The sequence below is a fragment of the Pleurodeles waltl genome, chromosome 9, assembly GCF_031143425.1.
Source record: "Pleurodeles waltl isolate 20211129_DDA chromosome 9, aPleWal1.hap1.20221129, whole genome shotgun sequence".
NCBI classification, from domain to species: domain Eukaryota; kingdom Metazoa; phylum Chordata; class Amphibia; order Caudata; family Salamandridae; genus Pleurodeles; species Pleurodeles waltl.
Window position 1 is genome coordinate 39,404,489 of NC_090448.1, and position 20,715 is coordinate 39,425,203.

At 44.0% G+C, this 20,715-nt stretch overlaps 1 protein-coding gene across 1 annotated transcript in view; it reads left to right on the plus strand.

Annotated features, from left to right (window-relative positions):
* Positions 1-20,715, plus strand: part of LOC138258905 (solute carrier family 26 member 6-like) — a 269,592-nt gene that overhangs the window by 239,154 nt on the left and 9,723 nt on the right. The window contains exons 18-20 of the mRNA XM_069206227.1: positions 3,014-3,196; positions 7,258-7,312; positions 17,860-17,990. Of these exons, the coding sequence (XP_069062328.1) occupies positions 3,014-3,196; positions 7,258-7,312; positions 17,860-17,990 (369 nt within the window). The remainder of the gene's footprint in view (positions 1-3,013; positions 3,197-7,257; positions 7,313-17,859; positions 17,991-20,715) is intronic.

Genomic DNA, 20,715 nt, shown 5'->3' on the forward strand with positions numbered 1-20,715 from the left:
CATCTCTCTCAGGATTTGGTGCTCCCAGTTTCCTTTCCCTCTCCTTCATCAGAGCAAAAGATTCTGTGGCAAACTTTAGATGTGTGTATATATATTATAAATATGTATTGATGACATATTTATAATATGGAATGCAGGAAGCAGAACACTTGAGCAATTTACAGCTTTTATCAACAGTATCCATCCTACCATCAAATTCACTGGCAGCAATACTACACAGAAGAGTCATCTCCCTTTTCTGGATGTGTTACTCACCATTCATGAACAAAAAATTGTAACTGATCTCTACCACAAGCCTACAGATGCTCATTTGTATCTAAACTGGACTTCATGTCACCCACGCCACACCAAACTCAGCATCATCTACAGCCAAGCACTCAGAATAAGACGCACCTGCAGCAATGAAGACACTTGTAAAGGCCATCTACAGGAGCTTGTTAGATTATTTAAAAAGCGAGGCTATCCTCTGCATATCATTCTGCAACAAATTGACAAGTCTTTGCAGTTACCCAGGGAAGCACTTATTTGGAATAACAACAGAAGAAACAAAAGTGACAGAATCCCTTTTGTGGTTGACTATCATCCATCAGCTCCCAACTACAGAAATATAATACAAACAACTTTTCCCTTACTATCTACTTGTGAAAAATTGCAAAAGCTTTTTCCAAAACCGCCAGTCATTGCTTACCGCAGAGCTCCCAATTTACGATCACTTATTGTGAGAGATGAACTTAAGCAAGCTGTAACAAATGCAGGAGTTCATTGCTGTGATTCCAAAAGGTGCATCACATGTGAATACCTGTTACAAACATCATCAGTAACTAGCTCTGTTACAAAAAGGACCTATGGAATAAGACAGCATCTTACGTGTCGCTCTAGATGCATTATTTATGTGATTCAGTGCCAACGTCAAAGCTGTAAAAAACAATATGTAGGTCAAACTGTGAATGACCTCCGTACACGATTCAGGAACCACAAATCGGCAATAATTAACAAGAAACTTGACCAGCCTGTAGCCAACCATTTTAACCTTGTGGACCATTTACTATCAGATTTGAAGATTTTCCCTGTGGAACATGTTTTAAAGGAAAAACTACTGGACATCAGAGAAAATTTCTGGATGTACCGTTTAAAATCACTGCATCCAGATGGACTGAACATCACTGACAATACCACTTGATTTCTGCATATCTGAAGAGTTCTCAGGACTGCATTGATTCCACATTCCAATTGGAACCTTCCCTCATGATGCTTTTTGAAAATCCACCAGTGTCAGCTGTGCAGCCACTGAGCAAACCATCTTGTACTACCTGAGGAAGGCGGAAGCTGAAACGTTGTAGTAGAAATATATTTTTGTTCTTTAGTGAGATCATCTGTTTGAGTCACTTCTTTCTTTTATATATATATATATATATATATATATATATATATATATATATATATATACATATATATATATATATATATATATATATATGATAGTTCTACAAGGCAAACCCAGCCAAAAGGCAGTGGAGCGCTGTACATGGTCTACATTGTGCTTTTTCGATGTACCTCGACTTCCTGTTAAGTAAAATTGATTTTGTATTGTAACTTTTGAATTGTCCAATAAGAGTCATCATTCTATTATGTCCACCTTTGGGATATATGGCCTAGATAAAAGTAGCTCTACCTATTCCTTCTTCTCTACCTGCAGTGCTGCATCTTCAGGGTAGCTTTTATGGGAGCCTCTCCTAGGTGCATTTGTGTAGCAGCTACTTGGGCCCCTCTGCATACTCTCATATCATTATCAGTTGTGTATGGGAGACTTTCTGTTTCTTCATTTGGTGCAGTTATGTTGATGGTGATTCAATACCATGTTTCGGGTATCACACTTTTTGTTTAATACATTATCATTGGGTGAAGCTAAAAAATAGTTTTCCTTGCGCGTCCACCTATGCTGTTTAATTGCACTTTGTACTGTGCTTTAGTATATGCTTGTGTGATTGAGGACTGGGACGAGTAAGATGGATAAGGCAGGTAACGCTCGGATTACCTACTGTTAATCTTCTTACTCATCACAGTCCTAAATTGCCACTCGTGGAGGAGAAAACTTTCTATTCCTGTTAATATAAAAAAATTACAAAGAATTGCAATGTTCACAGTTTTCATTATGCTTGGTAATAAGAAAGTAATATGCTTTCGCCCTGCCTTTTAAGGGTCTTATTATAGGAAGTATCTAGAGCGGCCATCTTGGTATGGGCTAATTTTAAAATGTACTACATTGGGTGAGGCCTGTACCCTGTTTACACAGAGCTCATGTGGGTCAGGACTGGGAGGAGGAAGACTGTGACTCAGAGTAATGAAGACTACTGGTAAGTAATCCGAACATTACATTGCATCATGGCATCCAGGCCAAATCCACATTTCTTAATAGTGTATTTACTGAAATCTCCGAAGCTCTGTCAATGGTGTTTCCGAGTGTTGTACGGTGTGCAGAAATAGCAAGTAGTAAAGTGATAAAGGAAATTAAATGTTGGAGACAATTTAACAAACTGATCATAGGCAAGGTTCTGTAAAATTTGAAACAATGTATTGTTGATTTGCAATTTTAAATGGGGCTAACTTGGTCCAAGTGCATTAGGGTGCTTTTCATGAGTGCTAGACATTACATATCATATTTTTGGGCATAATGAGATTAAGTGATTTGTTCGGATTCACAGAATGTTGAACCAAGGCCAGGATTCAAACCTAGTTCCCCAGTTCTAATTTCACGAGCGTCAGCCCTTGGGCCACATCTCCTAACTATGTACATGTCAAACTAGTGGACGCCTACTGGAGTATAAGACTGATGTAGCCCTTCTTAATGAAGAACAGTGGTTGCCAAAGGCAAAGAGCACAACCCAAACTGGTCAATCCATGGTTCAGAGAATAACAACCTGTAGCTTGTCATTCTATTCTAATTATTGCTCATTGCTACAGAATGATCGTATGTGGATCTTCATCTGTATCGTGAATTGTTTCTCTTTTTCAGGAGAATGGATCTGGGATATCAGCAATAAGTCATAGCATGGGTCAAGACCTCAGCATCCAAAAGCAACCCAATGAGCCAACTCTGGAATCACTTGGACTGCCGAGGCCCCATTTCCACTCTCTCATCCTGGACTTCACAACTGTCAACTTTGTGGACACCGTCTGCATAAAAGTCTTAAAGAAAGTAAGAGAAGTAGAGATGGGAAATGACAAAGTGTTGTATCACTTTTTAAACTTAAGTCATCCAGTAGGTCCCACCTAGACGATCTCTGGGATAAGTCACATAGAGCATATTGTTCCTTCTTGGTGGAATATGTGATTCTCTATTTACAGAGGGCACCATAGAGGCACAGTTAATGTTGATATTTTGTGGGATAACTCAACATAGCTGGAGCCATTTTCAAGAATAAGATTTACATTTGGATTGGGAGGGAAGACACATCTTCCAAGCAAGGTACTTCAACGTGTAATTACAACAGAGCATCAGTGAGAGGCTAAACAAGAACTGCTTCAACCTCCGTTTTAGGCCTTGTTTTGAGTTATTTAAGTCCTGCTAATAGATTTGTCTTTTATGAACAGTCTGATCCCCATATTTAAAATGTGAGCATATCTATAACATCCCTGTAACCTTTGTTTTCTTAAGTGAATTTCTATGTTTTAAAAAAATTCTATTTCCCAACTATAACGTCACTGTAACCTTTGTTTTTTTCAGTGAATTTCTATGTTTTTTTTACGTATTGTAATTTTCATTACTATACGTTAATCCAACCACTGCTGTGGTTGGCCAAAGGCCAACCCCCTATAAGCACCCAACCTGGCACCGTGCACGTCCGTCGCCTGTGCGCAGGAGGGGTTGCTAACAAGGGCTGGCCTGCAGCCAGTCCCTGTGGCCAACCCCCCTAATCACCCAACCCCATGCTGTGCACAGCCCTTTGGCCGTGCATGACAGAATTTGCCCACTGCCTCACTGGGTGTCAGAATAGGTCTGAGACAGTGTATCTGGGGATGAGAGTGGCTGTGAGAGTGTCTGTCTGGGTGTGAGTGCGTACATCAGTGTTTTTGTGGGTGCGTCAGTGTGAGTGCGGGTCTGTGAGTGGGTGTATAAGGGTGTCAGTGGGTCTGTGAGTGGGTGTGTGAGAGTCTGAGAGGGTCTGTGAATGGGTGTGTGACTGCCTAAGTGGGTCTGTGAGGGTCTGACAGGGGCTGGGAGAGGGTGCACAAGGATCTCAGTGGGTCTGTGAATGGGTGTGTGAGTGTCTCAGTGGGTGTGTGAGTGGAAGAAAGAGATTGAAAGAGAGAGTGAGAGTGAGAGTGAGAGAGATAGAGATAGAGACTTTCTTAGGCTTTGATGTATGATATACTGAGAATGAGATATTTCTGTTAAATTTTTTATTAAAAATGTACTTGTTATTTAAAAAAAATAAAATCACCTTTAATTTTACCTGTAAACAATTGTAGTTTAAAAAAAAAAAAGAGAGTAACGAGTCCAGCTAGACTCGAGTGCTCAGTGTTCCTGTTTTTTTTTAGCCCTTTATTGGCTATCTGCGACCGGCAGCCCCACAGTCCCTCCATGTTTTTTTAATTTTTTAATATTTTCACTATACAAAATGCCCTTTACGAGCTATCTGGCACCGCTGGGTAAGCCTCAAGGCCTATCCTGCAGTGCCATTGCTTCAGCAAGCAAGGAGCTGCTTTTAACACCTGCTCCGTGCTTGTTGAAGCAAACCTTTCATCTCTGTTTCCTGCACGCATGCAGGGGACCGGGATGAAAGCTCCAGTGTTTGACAGCAGGACCTGTTTGACCGGTCCCGCTGTAAGAAACTGGAGTGTTTGCTGTGGTTTGGTTGCAGCTTCAAAGCTGCAGCTAAGCCACAGCAAATAGCTATATCCAGAGGGTGGGCACCCCAAGAAATAGCAGGAGCCGGCCCTGGGGATGGTGGTCCCCTGGGCCATAAGTGGCCCCCTCTAATGTGTAGATAGCCCTCGGGAGGTGGCGTTCCCCAGGGCTATGAGCGCCCCCCCCACACTCAAAAATATTAATGCCCCCGGGACCTGGCCCACCCAGGGGCCCATTGAAAAACAAGCCTGTGTTTGTTTTTTGTGCAGCGAATATCGCAAATCCGCAGCAAAAAATTTAAAAAATGCTTTTTTGCTATGTGGAGGTCCCTCTAGGACTCCACCACCAGAGCTAAGGTGTCAGGATGCCTGTACCCTGGCCCTTGTCTTTTTTTTAACTTTTTTACTGGTTCTTGGCTCAAGCCGAGTCCCAAGATGGCTGCCAGAACTTCCTGATTTGAAGTGTTGGCAGCCAATCAGAGCTGTGCATTTCCCTGCACAAGCTCATCTTTTTTTGTGAATACTTCGCGGCCAGAGATATACAAATTTGGATTTCCCTAAATTTTTCCCAAATTACTGAACGGATATACACCAAATAAGTGAAAGCATAATTTGCGTACCAACAACTAGCGTTCTGCCAAATTTGGTGTAATTCCATCTAGTGGTTTGGGCTGTAGAAATGTCTAAAGGTCCTATGAGAATTAACATGGGAAACGCAATGTTTTTCTTATGCCTCTTTTTCTTGACCCCTGCCTGACGGATCACCCTGAAACTTTTGTGCGCAGCGCTTTTTTTATGGAAACATGGTCCTAGCTATAACTATATATATATATATATATGTACATACATACTTTTTCTTGGAGGACACAACAATTTCTTCAACTTGCAGCACACCTACCTCTTAAAAGACTACTTAATGCTTTGATTACACAGGTGAGACACTCTCACTAGTTAATTAAATAAGTTGAGTTGACCAGGGTATATAAACTTTATTGATGCTATAAATTAAAACCAAATTCACTGTTTCAGTTGGTTTTGAAAGAACAATTCTGAGACACAGCAATGCTAAAAAAATATATATTAATGCGGAGTTCAAAACAGTAATGGCTATATTGAACATCCAAGTGTGTACATTGACAACTGCAACAGACCTCTATGAACCTGACTTATCGAAGAAAGGCTCGAAAGAAGGATGTCTTATGGATTGCAGTGAGTGTGTCAGAATCAGGGACAAAGATGAAAATTTAGGAAATGTACACCTTGCTACCTTGGAGGTGTTTGTGTAGTATCTGCTTCAAAGTGAACATATACAGTCGGATTGTTTTAGGTGAAACACATGCTCACTCCTCTCAGGCACCAGTAGTTCACCAGTCTACAAAACTGGAAGGACAAGGAATAATGATGCAATGCAGTGGGTTCTCGTGTGTAGATGGTCCAGCTTTCTGGTATCGGCTTGTTTACAGTGAGCGATTATCTCAAAGATTAACAGGTCCATTGGCTTAAAGTGGGAAGGAATAGGAGTTAGGCAGTCACTCAGCAATGACCTACATGCCTGCCTGTTTATAACGGTTCCACTGTGCATCACAGATAAGGGCCATCACATTGTTTCTCACATGGTCAGTATGACATTTTTAGTTGGATCTTACTCTTGTTGTTTTACAGCAGGACCTGTGTCAGTTACCTGAACACTCTGTTAGTCCAGGAACCACCTGTACATACAAACCCTGCATCTGATGTCTTAAGAGCAAACCTTTTTGTTGAATTCTCTTCAATAAATGTATCTTAGCCCCAAACAAGCACAGTTCAGATAATTAGTGTGATAATGAAAGACATGAAAAGGTGGTGGACTCAAAGAAATTGAAGTTCAAGAAGTTTCTGTCTCAGAAAGGAGAGGAAGGTTTGATGAATAGACAGTTGAAGTAAAGCCCAAGACTGAATCTCTCTGCTGTCATTATGTTGAATCCATGTAAATATGCGGCGTGTCTTGATACTAATGGTGCAAATCCTGAGCCTCCTGTCAAGCTTACAAACCTGGTGAATGATGAACATGGTGTCTCCAGCTAATGTCTTTGCTTCCTGAACTTTGCTGTTCTTGCATGCATTTCTACATTTTTGCACTATTTGGTGCTATGAAAAATGCCTAAATTGGATGAAATAAAATAATGAAATAATTATTAGGGAGATGTGCAAAATAAATGTGTTACAAGGTGTAATACACCAGTAAGTAGTGTCATGGGATTGATGTCTTATTATCACAAAATGGTATGAAATCTTAGTGATTACACCTGGAGAAGGGCAATCTTCCTGGGCCAGCCTCTTGATGGAATATAAAGTTGGTATTGTTCAAATGTATGTACAAATGAAGTGTATGAGTATATCCTAATTGTTTATTAATGTTTATCTATTTAGATTTTTAGAGAGTTCAATGAAATTGAAGTTGATGTCTACCTTGTTGGCTGCAATGGTAAGCAAATGTGCTCCACATTTATCTTGCTACTGGAAGATCTTAGGTTAGGCATTGATTTACATTGGTGGCAATCAGTCATGCTCTGGAGTACTGGCAAAGCAGAAGTAGCCAAAGAACAATCACATGTTAAGCATTTGTGTTGTAACACAACTTTTTTTTATTATTTAACAATTGGTGTGTATCATACTTATTGTGTTGCTGAGTTGTATCACAGCTAAATTGAGGGAGCAGCTGCATTTATTTGATGACTTAGAGCACATTTCACCACAGTGAGGTGCATACACTAGACCAATCAATCATAGTTTCTGGAGATTTTAATGCACATATTTAAGGTACTGCTGGAGAATAGGCAAATACATGTTTACAGTCCCCAGCAGTTTTCACTGTGCAAATCTTTTAAAGGAGGTTTTGTCATGATTTGATTAAGTTAAGGATTTGCAAAGGACATGCCTCTTTTTGGACCTTTTCTATGAGGAGCTATGACAAGCATATATGATTTAATATGAAATATAGATGGCTTGTGTTAAGAGCTCTACATTTTTGGTTCTCAGGAAGTGGAGACTAGGGGCCTGATTTAAGAAAAGTGGTGCTGCGTCCAGTGCAGTGCCACTTTTCTTGCACCCCTTAGTGCCCCCTACCGCCACCATGTGTGCGCCGTATGTAATATACGGTGCACTACTGCTCCGGGTAGGAGCAATAGCGTCTACATTTTTCACGCTATTGATGTACTGTGTAGGATTAGCACCAATCCTGCGCAGTACATAGGGTCCCATTGAAAGCAATGGTGTGCCCCCTTTTAACACCTGCTCTCTTAGATTCCACTGCTCCATTTTTTAGGTCCCTCTAACAGGAGAACAGCCCCTTGCATACATTATGCCTGGCGCAGGAATGATGTGGCACAAGGGGTTACAAAGTAGCGCAATGCATGTATTGTGCCACTTTGTAAATATGGCGCTGTGATTTTGGCTTCGCTGCGCCACATTAGTGTAAAAAATTGATGCTAATGTGGCACAAGGAGGTGCTAGGCCCTCTTAAATATGGGCCTAGGTTTGTAGAGCAATTGACCGGGTGGGGCAGCAGCTCTCGAAACCAGCACAGCTTGCTAGCGCTATGTTTGTTGTCATGGCATGCCAGAATGCTGCCACCTGACATCCTCTCTCCGTGGCTGTGTATCAGATGCCAGTCTAGCAGAGGATGTGGACAGATGTGCGAGTTATCCCGTCTTGTGGAGAGCACAGTTGAGCTTGTATGGGACAGAGTTACTTGGCAGCCATGTTAAAAAGATTGCATCCTTATATAGAGCTATTTCATTTCTAACATATTGATTGTGGTTCCGGGTCATGACCTCACTTCCTTTTTTCATCACTATAAAAACTATAAAAGCCAAGTTGAACCTTGTGGTAGATGAATTGCTCTATATCAGGGGGATGATTCACTCCCCCTCCCCCAGTTCAGGGTGCTAAATTGACGCTAATCTGGGAGGAGTTTAGGGATGTTATTGTATCCCTCCCTGTAGGTAAGGCCTCCAGGGCAAATGCTGTCCCTGAGGACCTGTTTAAGTCCCTTGTAGACCTCTGGACCCCTCTTACTCTTTATATCAATCCCACCATTAGCTGCTCCCTCCCTGCAGCATGGCATCATTCTATTATTGTACCTGTGTTTAAGAAGGAGAACAGGAATGACCCTTCCTGTTACAGGCCCATTTCCTTAATTGAGGTCAAGGTTAGGATCATAGGTAGTAGGGTCATATTGAATAGATTAACTCACTGGGCGGAAGAACAAAATACGTTGTCTGATATTCAGTACTGGTTCGCTAAGGGCAGAGCACGGTGGAGCAGAATCTTAATCTCCATCTTTCCTCAACAAATATATTCGGGCAAGGAAGGGTTCCTTGCATCTTGCCTTCATGAACCTCAGCTCTGCCTTTGATAAGGTTAATAGGGAGAAGCTCTGGACAGAGCTGAGCTCCATGGGGATGGATCAGAGTTTTGTTCATTTCCTAAGGGATCTTCATTGTGGGTTGACGCCCTCGGTTCGCTATGCTAGCAATGGAGAATGCACCAAGCGCCTTGCCCTTAGAAGCGGGGTACGTCAGGGATGTGTTTTGGCCCCCTTTCTTTTTATAATGTATGTTAATCATCTGGAGAATGTACTTCTTGAACCAGGCATCGATGTACCTAAAGCCAGGGGCAGGTTGCTCCCGGCATTCTTATACGCAGACGCCACTGTTTTTATTGTCTGCGCTGCCAGAAGTTGGCAGCAGCGCTTAGACCTTATTGTTGGCTTTATGGCCAGCTTGTATTTACTTACAATTTAAAAAAATCATATGTTATGGTTTTGGGGCCAAAAAGTGTTACCTTTTCAGTCCAAGCTCAGACTCTAAGCAAGGTAAAAAATGTCATGTATTTAGGAATCCACATAGATTCTAGACTTAGCTGGCAACCCCTAATAAAGAAGAATATTGGTAAGCTTAAAAGGGCTTACACCAGAGTAAGTGACTTTTCTTCTCGCTTGGGTCAAAATCCCCTGAGAACCATGCTGGAGGTCTATAAACCCAAGTGTATCCCCATTTCCACTTTTGGTAGTGAGATTTGGGGTTATGTGAATCTGGACTCTATTGGGGTGGCAGAGAATAATTTAGGGGTCTCCTGGGGGTTGGGCAATGTACCCCTACTGAGATAATAGATGAAGAGCTAGGAATGAGTTACATTGTGGACTATATCTGTCTGTGTCCCCTTCTGGTGTGGTGGGCCATCTGGCTGAAGGAAGAACTCAGCCTTAACAGGCTAGTTATCCTATATTGTATGAAGCTGGATAGTATGTCTCACATTTCCTGGTTGGTTTATATTAAATAAACTTTTAGAACACTTGGGAGATCTGAGTTATTTTTAAACCCTCAGACGATGATCAAACAAGATGTTGCTTGGTTAAGAGAGATCTTTTTCCACGAAGTATCAGCTGAGAGGGAAGCTTTATCTTTGGCAAAGCCATTATTTCAAAAAGTTGCCATGGCAAAAACAGTTCCCGGGATAGAGCCATACCTGCTTCTTGAAATTTCCATTCACCAGTGTCGTTTACTGACTTATTTCAGGTTAGGCCTGTTCCATCATTTGCTCTATCCCAAGGGAACTTGGTACAAGTTTTCTGGCCCACCTACATGTACCTGTGATACGATTTCTAAATGTGATACTTTGCACACTGTGTTAAAAATCTCTTCGGCACAAGTATTTAAAACCCCTTCTTTAACTCAGGACTTTTATCAGGCAGGTCTGCTCTTTTATATTTACAACTCCTACCAACATATAAATTAGTTTGTATGTATCAAAGTTTCTTATGGGTGTCCTTAGTGCCGTTCAATGGGAAATGTTTGTGTTGTTCCGAACTCCGATGTTACCTTTACACCAGTTTTGCTGAGCAATTTTATTATATATTTTTACAAGTATAACTATGTTGGGGGCTTATTTTATGACCCTTGTTTGATATTACTTGTGCTATTTTATTATAAAAATCGAATAAAGTACTTATTGAATTGCAAACACCTTTGGTACTCTCCTTCCGACAGCTTCTTCGCTTCTTTCTTTCACCTTTGTCGGTTCATCCATATGCCTTAATTCCTCTCTATTCGCACTCCCCTCCTTTTCTTTTCTATTCTCTTGTTACTATCCCTTCTTCAGCTGGTAGGTATTTTCAGTTTGCTAAAGTCTATTAGTCCTTGCCTGTTTATGCCTGTTGGACTTCAGCCTTAAAGGCCTTCATCCCTTAATTTCCAATATCCACTAGAAGGTTTTTATGCCAAGAGTTTTTTATCCTTAACTACTATTTCTTTTGGGGACACACTTCAGGTGGCGTGCACATTGTGGATATGGGAAGAATAACTTACTGGACTAATCAAAAAAAAGTCTCCTCGGCAAGCTTCTGTTTTCCTGTTCTTTGGTCTTTTTCATAGGCCAGATCCGGCCACCATATATTCTATTTATGATTCTAACTCAGCAGAATATAGTTTTTCAGTCACCCTAATTAACTGGGCCAGCTACTGGCCTGACTTTCCTACAGAGCTAGGCAAGCACTTTATTTCAAAGTATCTCCAGTATTTTAATTTGTGAATAAGTTATGAATGCAGGCCTAGATTACAATTTGACCATCTTCTCATTTGCTAGAATGTTTGCCATTAGAAGGTGGAATAGATTGTCAATAGGCGTCTTGCAGCTGCGCACTGGACTGAGTTAGATTGGTTCATATAATTTGGGACTCAGTTACTTGATGTTCATCTCTTTCCTAGCTTCTTCTGTAGTCTGTCAGTTTCCTTCTCCTGATTCTTCAACAAAGCCACCAGGTCCTCAAATGATGGGCAAGGTAGACTCACAGAAGCTGGGCTGACCTTCCATCTTTTGCATGTGCTGCTAGGACCTTGCGTCCAATGAGAGAAGTCGAACCCCCAGCAACAGTCATTGTTACTTCCTTGTCTGATTGATTCTGACACTCAAAGGGCTTGAATAATTCAGGTTTTCACTTTCTGGAAACCATCCTTTCTTTAGTTTCTTCTATACTCTTGTCTTCTAACACTTATATTCTCTGTTCTCTTGAAGACTGAAGAAGAAAAGTATAGGACCTCTCTTGGGTGGGTACTCACAATTAACTATAGGACCCTTGTATTCTCCTTTTTATGTAGGTGATTAGACGTAATGACTCCAGATCCCTCCCCATGTTGAACTAGCATTGGAAGTTCTTTGTAGTTACTAGTGACATCTGGTAATTTGCATCACAGGGAACAGTTCAGTAGAAGCATCTAGCGTCAGGGGTCCTGCACCCTCTCCAGAAATTGTATATATCACAGTGGACCACTATTAAGTGTGGGACAGTGAAACACTCTGACTTATAAGGTTCATAAAATGGCTAAGTATTTGTACGGACCAGTTGCTAATAATTGCGAAAGTGTATATGTGGCATTGGTTGAGTGATTTGGGGTAACCTTATGCCACATTTACTACCAGTCTACAACAAAATGTTCCTGGAGGAAATATTTATAGATTTCTTTATATTCTATGTTAGTCATAAGATCCAACATTCATCAATATTCATATTCCTTAAATACACAAAAACTTACTGTTGTCAAAATTGTTTTAGTCAGTTGCAAACAAACAACATGAACACTGTTATCCCCCCACAAGATCTTAAAACAATATAATATAATCAAATTACCCAGTTCCCTGGGGTAATACTGGGTAGCCCTCTATTTTGTAAGCACATTTACTATCAGGTGACCAACATTTGCACCATGCTTAGAAAGATGAGCACTTGGTAAGGGACAAATTTATGGATTTCAGGTTTATCTTACAGGTCTTCCTTCTTGCTGCTCACCCCCATATACCTTCTCATCTCACCCTCCCAGGCTAATAGAAGCCTTGACCTCCCATTTGCAGAATTGATGCCAAAAAACTCATATCCGCTGGTTGGGGAGGTCAGGACTTCCTGATCAGAGCTCTGGTCAATGCCCAATCATCGGCTGGCTGGAATGCCTGCTGGGTCATTAAAGACTGGGTCATTAAAGAACAGGGCAGGACAGCACAGCAGCAAGACGCGTCTGGCATTGGGTAGGCGCTCGAACGGTAAGGGTGCCTCTGTATCTGTAGGGCTGCTTCAAGAGTTTCAAGACTCTCCTGTATGTCTTTATCTCAGGGTTCAGTGTCTTGGAGTTTGCGACAAAAGCCAGTTCTTTACTACTAAATGTCCATGTGCCTCTGTGCCAATATTCCCAGTCCAATGTACTCATGTCACTGTGCCTGTGGCAATGTCTTATTCTTATGTGTCAGTGCCCCATAGTTAAAATATGTTTCAGTCCCAATGTCAGTGTCATCACATCTCTGTCCCCATAATAGTCCCCCAAATCTATGACAGTGTCCTGTTGTTAATAGCCCAGTGTCCAAGCCCTGTTCCTGTGCCAAGGGTCATATGTCAGTAATATCTGTTTTGATGGCAGACTCCACTGTCCATATCTGGGTCTCAGTGTTAACAGCAAGATCAGTATCCTAATGTCTGTCAGTGTGCCCTATCGATGCAGCATTGTTAGTGCCCCGGTGTCTGTCAGTGTGCCCCTATCAATGCAGCATTGTCATTGCCCCAGTGTCTGTCAGTGTGCCCCTATCAATGCAGCATTGTCAGTCCCCAGTGTCTGTCAGTGTGCCCCTATCGATGCAGCATTGTCAGTGCCCCAGTGTCCGTCAGTGTGCCCCTATCGGTGCAGCATTATCGGTGTCCCAGTGTCTGTCAGTGTGCCCCTGTCTGTGCCACATTGTCGGTGTCCCAATGTCTGTCAGTGTGCCCCTATCGATGCAGCATTGTCGGTGCCCCAGTGTCCATCAGTGTGCCCCTATCGATGCAGCATTGTCGGTGTCCCAATGTCTGTCAGTGTGCCCCTATCGGTGCAGCATTGTCGGTGTCCCAGTGTCTGTCAGTGTGCCCCTATCGATGCAGCATTGTCAGTATCCCAGTGTCTGTTTGTGTGCCCCTATCGATGCAGCATTGTCAGTGCCCCAGTGTCTGTCAGTGTGCCCATATCGATGCAGCATTGTCAGTGCCCCAGTGTCTGTCAGTGTGCCCCTATTGATGCAGCATTGACGGTGCTACAGTGTCTGTCAGTGTGCCCCTAGCGATGCAGCATTGTCGGTGTCCCAGTGTCTGACAGTGTGCCCCTAGCGATGCAGCATTGTTGGTGCCCCAGTATCTGTCAGTGTGCCCCTATCGATGCAGCATTGTCGGTGTCCCAGTGTCTGTCAGTGTGCCCCTATCGATGCAGCATTGTCAGTGCCCCAGTGTCTGTCAGTGTGCCCCTATCGATGCAGCATTGTGAGTGCCCCAGTGTCCGTCAGTGTGCCTCTATTGATGCAGCATTGTCAGTGCCCCAGTGTCTGTCTGTGTGCCCCTATCAATGCAGCATTGTCATTGCCCCATTGTCTGTCAGTGTGCCCCTATCAATGCAGCATTGTCAGTGCCCCAGTGTCTTTCAGTGTGCCCCTATCGATGCAGCATTGTCAGTGTTCTGTGTCTGTCAGTGTGCCCTTATCGATGCAACATTGTCGGTGTCCCAGTGTCTGTCAGTGTGCCCCTATCGATGCAGCATTGTCAGTGCCCCAGTGTCTGTCAGTGTGCCCCTATCGATGCAGCATTGTCAGTGCCCCAGTGTCTCTTCACAGTGCCCCTATCGATGCAGCATTGTCGGTGTCCCAGTGTCTGTCAGTGTGCCCCTATCGGAGCAGCATTGTCGGTGCCCCAGTGTCTGTCAGTGTGCCCCTATCGATGACTGTCAGTGCCCCAGTGTCTGTCAGTGTGCCCCTATCGATGCCGCATTGTCAGTGCCCCAGTGTCCGTCAGTGTGCCCCTATCAATGCAGCATTGTCAGTGCCCTAGTGTCTGTCTGTGTGCCCCTATCGATGCAGCACTGTCGGTGCCCCAGTGTCCGTCAGTGTGCCCCTATCGATGCAGCATTGTCGGTGTCCCAGTATCCGTCAGTGTGACCCTATCGATGCAGCATTGTCAGTGCCCCAGTGTCTATCCGTGTGGCCCTATCGATGCAGCATTGTCAGTGCCCCAGTGTCCATCAGTGTGCCCCTATCGATGCAGCATTGTCAGTGCCCCAGTGTCCGTCTGTGTGCCCCTATCAATGCAGCATTGTCATTGCTCCATTGTCTGTCAGTGTGCCCCTATCAATGCAGCATTGTCAGTGCCCCAGTGTCTGTCAGTGTGCCCCTATCGATCCAGCATTGTCGGTGCCCCTGTGTCTGTCAGTGTGCCCCTATCGATGCAGCATTGTCGGTGTCCCAGTGTCAGTCAATGTGCCCCTATCGATGCAGCATTGTCGGTGTCCCAGTATCCGTCAGTGTGCCCCTATCGATGCAGCATTGTCAGTGCCCCACTGTCTGTCAGTGTGCCCCTATCGATGCAGCATTGTCGGTGCCCCAGTGTCTGTCAGTGTGCCCCTATTGATGCAGCATTGTCAGTGTCCCAGTGTCTGTCTGTGTGCCCCTATCGATGCAGCATTGTCGGTGCCCCAGTGTCTGTCAGTGTGCCCCTATCAATGCAGCATAGTCAGTGCCCCAGTGTCTGTCAGTGTGCCCCTATCGATGCAGCATTGTCGGTGTACCAGTGTCTGTCAGTGTGCCCCTATCGATGCAGCACTGTCAGTGCCCCAGTGTCTGTCAGTGTGCCCCTATCGATGCAGCATTGTCGGTGCCTCAGTGTCCGTCAGTGTGCCCCTATCGATGCAGCATTGTCAGTGCCCCAGTGTCTGTCTGTGTGCCCCTATCGATGCAGCACTGTCGGTGCCTCAGTGTTCGTCAGTGTGCCCCTATCAATGCAGCATTGTCGGTGTCCCAGTGTCCGTCAGTGTGCCCCTATCGATGCAGCATTGTCAGTGCCCCAGTGTCTATCCGTGTGGCCCTATCAATGCAGCATTGTCAGTGCCCCAGTGTCCGTCAGTGTGCCCCTATCGATGCAGCATTGTCAGTGCCCCAGTGTCTGTCTGTGTGCCCCTATCAATGCAGCATTGTCATTGCCCCATTGTCTGTCAGTGTGCCCCTATCAATGCAGCATTGTCAGTGCCCCAGTGTCTGTCAGTGTGCCCCTATCGATCCAGCATTGTCGGTCTCCCAGTGTCCGTCAATGTGCCCCTATCGATGCAGCATTGTCGGTGTCCCAGTGTCCGTCAGTGTGCCCCTATCGATGCAGCATTGTCGGTGTCCCAGTGTCCGTCTGTGTGCCCCTATCGATGCAGCATTGTCGGTGCCCCAGTGTCTGTCAGTGTGCCCCTATCGATGCAGCATTGTCGGTGCCCCAGTGTCTGTCAGTGTGCCCCTATCGATGCAGCATTGTCGGTGCACCAGTGTCTGTCAGTGTGCCCCTATCGATTCAGCATTGTCAGTGCCCCAGTGTCTGTCAGTGTGCCCCTATCGATGCAGCATTGTCGGTGCCCCAGTGTCTGTCAGTGTGCCCCTATCGATACAGCATTGTCAGTGCCCCAGTGTCCGTCAGTGTGCCCCTATCGATGCAGCATTGTCGGTGCCCCAGTGTCTGTCAGTGTGCCCCTATCGATGCAGCATTGTCAGTGCCCCAGTGTCTGTCTGTGTGCCCCTATCGATGCAACATTGTCAGTGCCTCAGTGTCTGTCAGTGTGCCCCTATCGATGCAGCATTGTCGGTGTCCTAGCGTTCCCATACATCAGATAGTACCCTTGTTTTAGTGTAGGTGTCCATTGTTAGTCACAGTCAATGCTCTCCATGTCACTGTTCTACACTGACAGTATCCCCCTCCCAGTGCTGTGGTATCAGTGGCCCAATGTCACTGCCTCTCTGCCTTTCTCCACGTGTTAGTGTTTGTGCTGCAGATTTGGAGAGCTCTTGTTGTCATGGTGTTTGTGTTTATTGCATTTAAACAACCCTAAGGTTCTGCAAAGCCCTACTAGTGAAAAGAAAGGGAAAAGGGTACATGGGAAGAACGGAGGCGTAGAATGGCAATGGAAGGGAGGCCTGGAAACGACAGAGAAATGTTAAAAAGGGCAGTGATGGGATGCATTAAAAAGGATAAAGCAAGAAGTTTGAAAATTGAATATTTTTTAAAAATAATATATGACTTGGATCCAGGAGGAGGCTCTAGCAAATCCCTTTCTCCCTTCCACACCATCCACCCACCAGCAAACAATTTATTCTTGCTTAAATTACTTTTTGGCAGACATTATTCAGCTATCAGATTCATATATCAGGGCCTGATTTAGACTTTGGCAGGTCGGATGTCCCGTCCTCCGTATTACACATACATTATATCCTATGGCACTCGTAATAAGGCGGGCGGTGTATCCATCACGTTTGCAACGAAGTATCCATAAATCAGGCCCCAAGTATCCTTTTCCTTGTGATGTGCAATTGTGCAGGGCCTGTTTTGCTGACTATAGAGTGCATCAAAAGCAAAGTGAAAAAACATTTTCATTTTATAGACCTGTTCTACCATTTTCTTTATTTTCCTTGTTAACAGAAATGCAGTATAAAAGAGAAAGGAAACATTGGTTATTTTCAAATTGTTGCAGGACATTTTGCTCTCTAGCACACAAGCTTTATTTTTATCAGGTTAGGTATCGGTCAGATTTAATAAATGAGTGATATGTCAGATGCAACATATCAGTCAGATACGGTCTGACTGATGTGTCAGGTCATATGTAACCTTACATATCTACCAGGTTAGATATGTTGGAACATGAGCTAATCAGTTACTTTACTAGCACCATCTTTTAACCTACAAGCCCATGTGTATTCCTAGTGGCATTCAGGGCAGGGGGCAAACATTACTGAAGACTGGTGTAGCCCCTGCTGCCCCTGCCCATAAAGCTCCTGCCCTGTTTAAGTGCCAAGGTTCAGCTTATTCTGTGCTTGTTCTTTTCATGTGTTCCTTTTTGTTAATGCAATATCTATTGTTCCTGCTCAGTACTTTAGATCTCAGAAATCACCTCTATTTTCGCTGTTGCTCACTAAAGTGAACTAATGTTTATCCTTTGTTTACAGCTTATGTCATTCATGAGCTGGAGATGGGAAATTTCTTCAGTAAAACCATCACCAAGGGTCAGCTCTTTGTCTCCATTCATGATGCAGTCACTTACCTTTCAAGGACCCACAACCAGCTGCTAGAAACCAACGTAAGTATATTGAGATTCTCACCAACCTTGCCCCTTCCACGCCATTGGACTTTCCACAATGGCAGGAGCTAAAGAGACATTGGCATGGTACTGAGGCTGTTCTTCACCTTTCATCTGACCTCACTCGCTGATATGTCAAAGCCAAGAACACCTCCTGGTATAACTCTGTCCAATGTACATTAGTTTCTAAACCTTTGCTTCAAGTAGACCAGAGCAACCAATACGGCCACCTCGCTCAAGTACTAGCTGACTTTAGAGTATTGTGCCATAAGTGTTTTTTTTGTAAGGAAAAGTTGCATCTGATAACACTAAGGGGGTCATTACGACCTTGGCGGGCAGCTACCGCCGCCCGCCAGGCGGTAACCGCCGTGCGGTCGCCAATGCGGCCGCACTCACGCGCCCCCATTATGACATTCCCGCCGGGCCAGCGGGGATGAGGCCGGAACATAGGAGCCGGCTCCTAATGGAGCCGGCGGTGTTGCGGCCGTGCGACGGGTGCTGTTGCACCCGTCGCGCTTTTCACTGTCTGCTATGCAGACAGTGAAAAGCTGGCCGGGGCCCTGTTAGGGGGCCCCAGGACACCCCTTACCGCCAGCCTCTTCCTGGCGGTGCAAACCGCCAGAAACAGGCTGGCAGTAGGGGTGTCATAATCCCCAGGGCAGTGCTGCTTGCAGCGCTGCCCTGGCGGATTATCACTGCTGGGGCTAAAACGTCGGGAAACCGCCAGCCGCGGCGGTGCGACCGCGGCGCTACCGCCACGGTCGTAATAAGGACCTCCGTACCGCCAGCCTGTTGGCGGTACGGACGCCACATTACCCCTGGCGGTCTCTGACCGCCAGGGTCGTAATGACCACCTAAATCTTGTAACACGAAATCCTGACACACAGACACCAACATTCAATAATTTTTTTTGCTCTTAGCATACACACTGACATATCTTGTGGTTATGCATGCAAACCTTTTCAACAAGTGGAAGTTCCCTGAGTAACTTTTTCACTTGTGAGTATCCAGGTAAATATACGATCTGTATAGATTTTCAAGAGTATTCCTGAGACTTAACATGTAATGTGTTTGTCCAAATGTGGGAGAAGGTCCACGGGAGCACACTTCCAATCTTTAAATCCAGGGCTTTACAAATCAAGGCTGAAGTGTATACAAAGATTTGGAAGTGTGAAAATAAACTGATGGAAACTGCAGTTCAAAAGTATCAAATGGCAGCCTTAAGTCCAGGGACAAGGGGCAGACAGAAGGCGATAAGGTGGAATCCTTTCCATTCATACTCTAACTCTACCAGGCTATGAATGCACTTGGCGCCACTCTGAAAGAAATAACAAGTGAGGGGCTGGGCTATGAAGTATCTTTGGGATGACAAAGTTCCATACCCTTTGTGAGCGACAGCGGGTTTGTTGCAAACAGCAGTTACCAATTCTCCAAGAATTTGTATTTGTAGTGGTAATGTTATGTGAAAAGAATGCCTGTGAGTGTTTCAGCAGACGCAGCACAGTGTTATGTGTATTTGTACAGTGTGTAGTATATTGGCACTGAGTGGAGGTATAGAAACAATACAACAAAAGAGTACAATAACAAATCACACCTATACATTATAGTAACACAAAGCCACAATAAAATCATACACTTACAATATATTCTAAAGTATCTATATGCAGTGTGTTAGTTTAGATTCATTTAGACTCCTTAATATATCAGAGACTTTACTAAGTGCTATGTAATGCTTCAATCAAATAAATGAAGAAGTTTTTTAATGCTCAAAAGGACATGTATTAAGGACAAGACAATATTCAATAAATCAACAGAACAGTTTGACAATAGGTGCTCCAAGTGACGACGCAGTGCAAGCGCACAGTGAAAAAGTGATGAGTGCACAGGACAGATATATATTTGCACTCGTCACAATTATGGTTCATTTAGCACCCCAACATTCAATAAGTTAAAGGGCATCTTATCTGCAATTCATGTGTGACCAGGCAAAAAATGACAATGTTTCGGCCTACAATATGATTCAGAATGGGTCTTCCTAAGGAAAAAAGAACAGGTAGCAACCTATATTTGTCAGTACAAACATCAGACATTTCAGGCCATCATTCGTTGGTTTGATCAGCTGTCAATGGCAGGCATTTATCAAAGATTTAAATGGAAAGCAATTGGGAGCAAATCGCAGCTGGTTGTTATTTCAAGTGCCTGCCTTCATTATTTTCTATCAGAGTGTGTTGAGGTACTTGCGACTACCCATGTGTGATTAGCCATGTGTGGTGCTTGACTTACTCTAAGGCTGTGCTGCAGTACATTTACTACTGTTTTGCTACCTTTAGACTTTTAGGGCTGTAATACCTTTAGAAGTGCATTTGTGACGAGCAATGAGCTTATACTTTTCTGGGCAGCGTTTGTAATATAATTTCCTTCCCTAAGTCCATCTTTTCCCCTCCAATGTTGTAATACAAACTGCCTAGTTTCCAGCCATTCCCCCTTGTCCTGTCCACATTTACTACTAAAATGTAAGTTTGCTAGTGTGGAGATCTCTGTAAAGAATAGACATCAGATATCTCTGCCTGTAGGTTAATGAATAACATTTGGTAGTACTGCAGCACGTGAGCAATTCACTGTAAAAGTATTAACATACTAAAAACTTCAGTTTGTGAATAAGTCCCATAACGAGTGCCTTGGGAAAAAAATCTCCCACCAGATCCCTTGGAATGAAACTGACTTG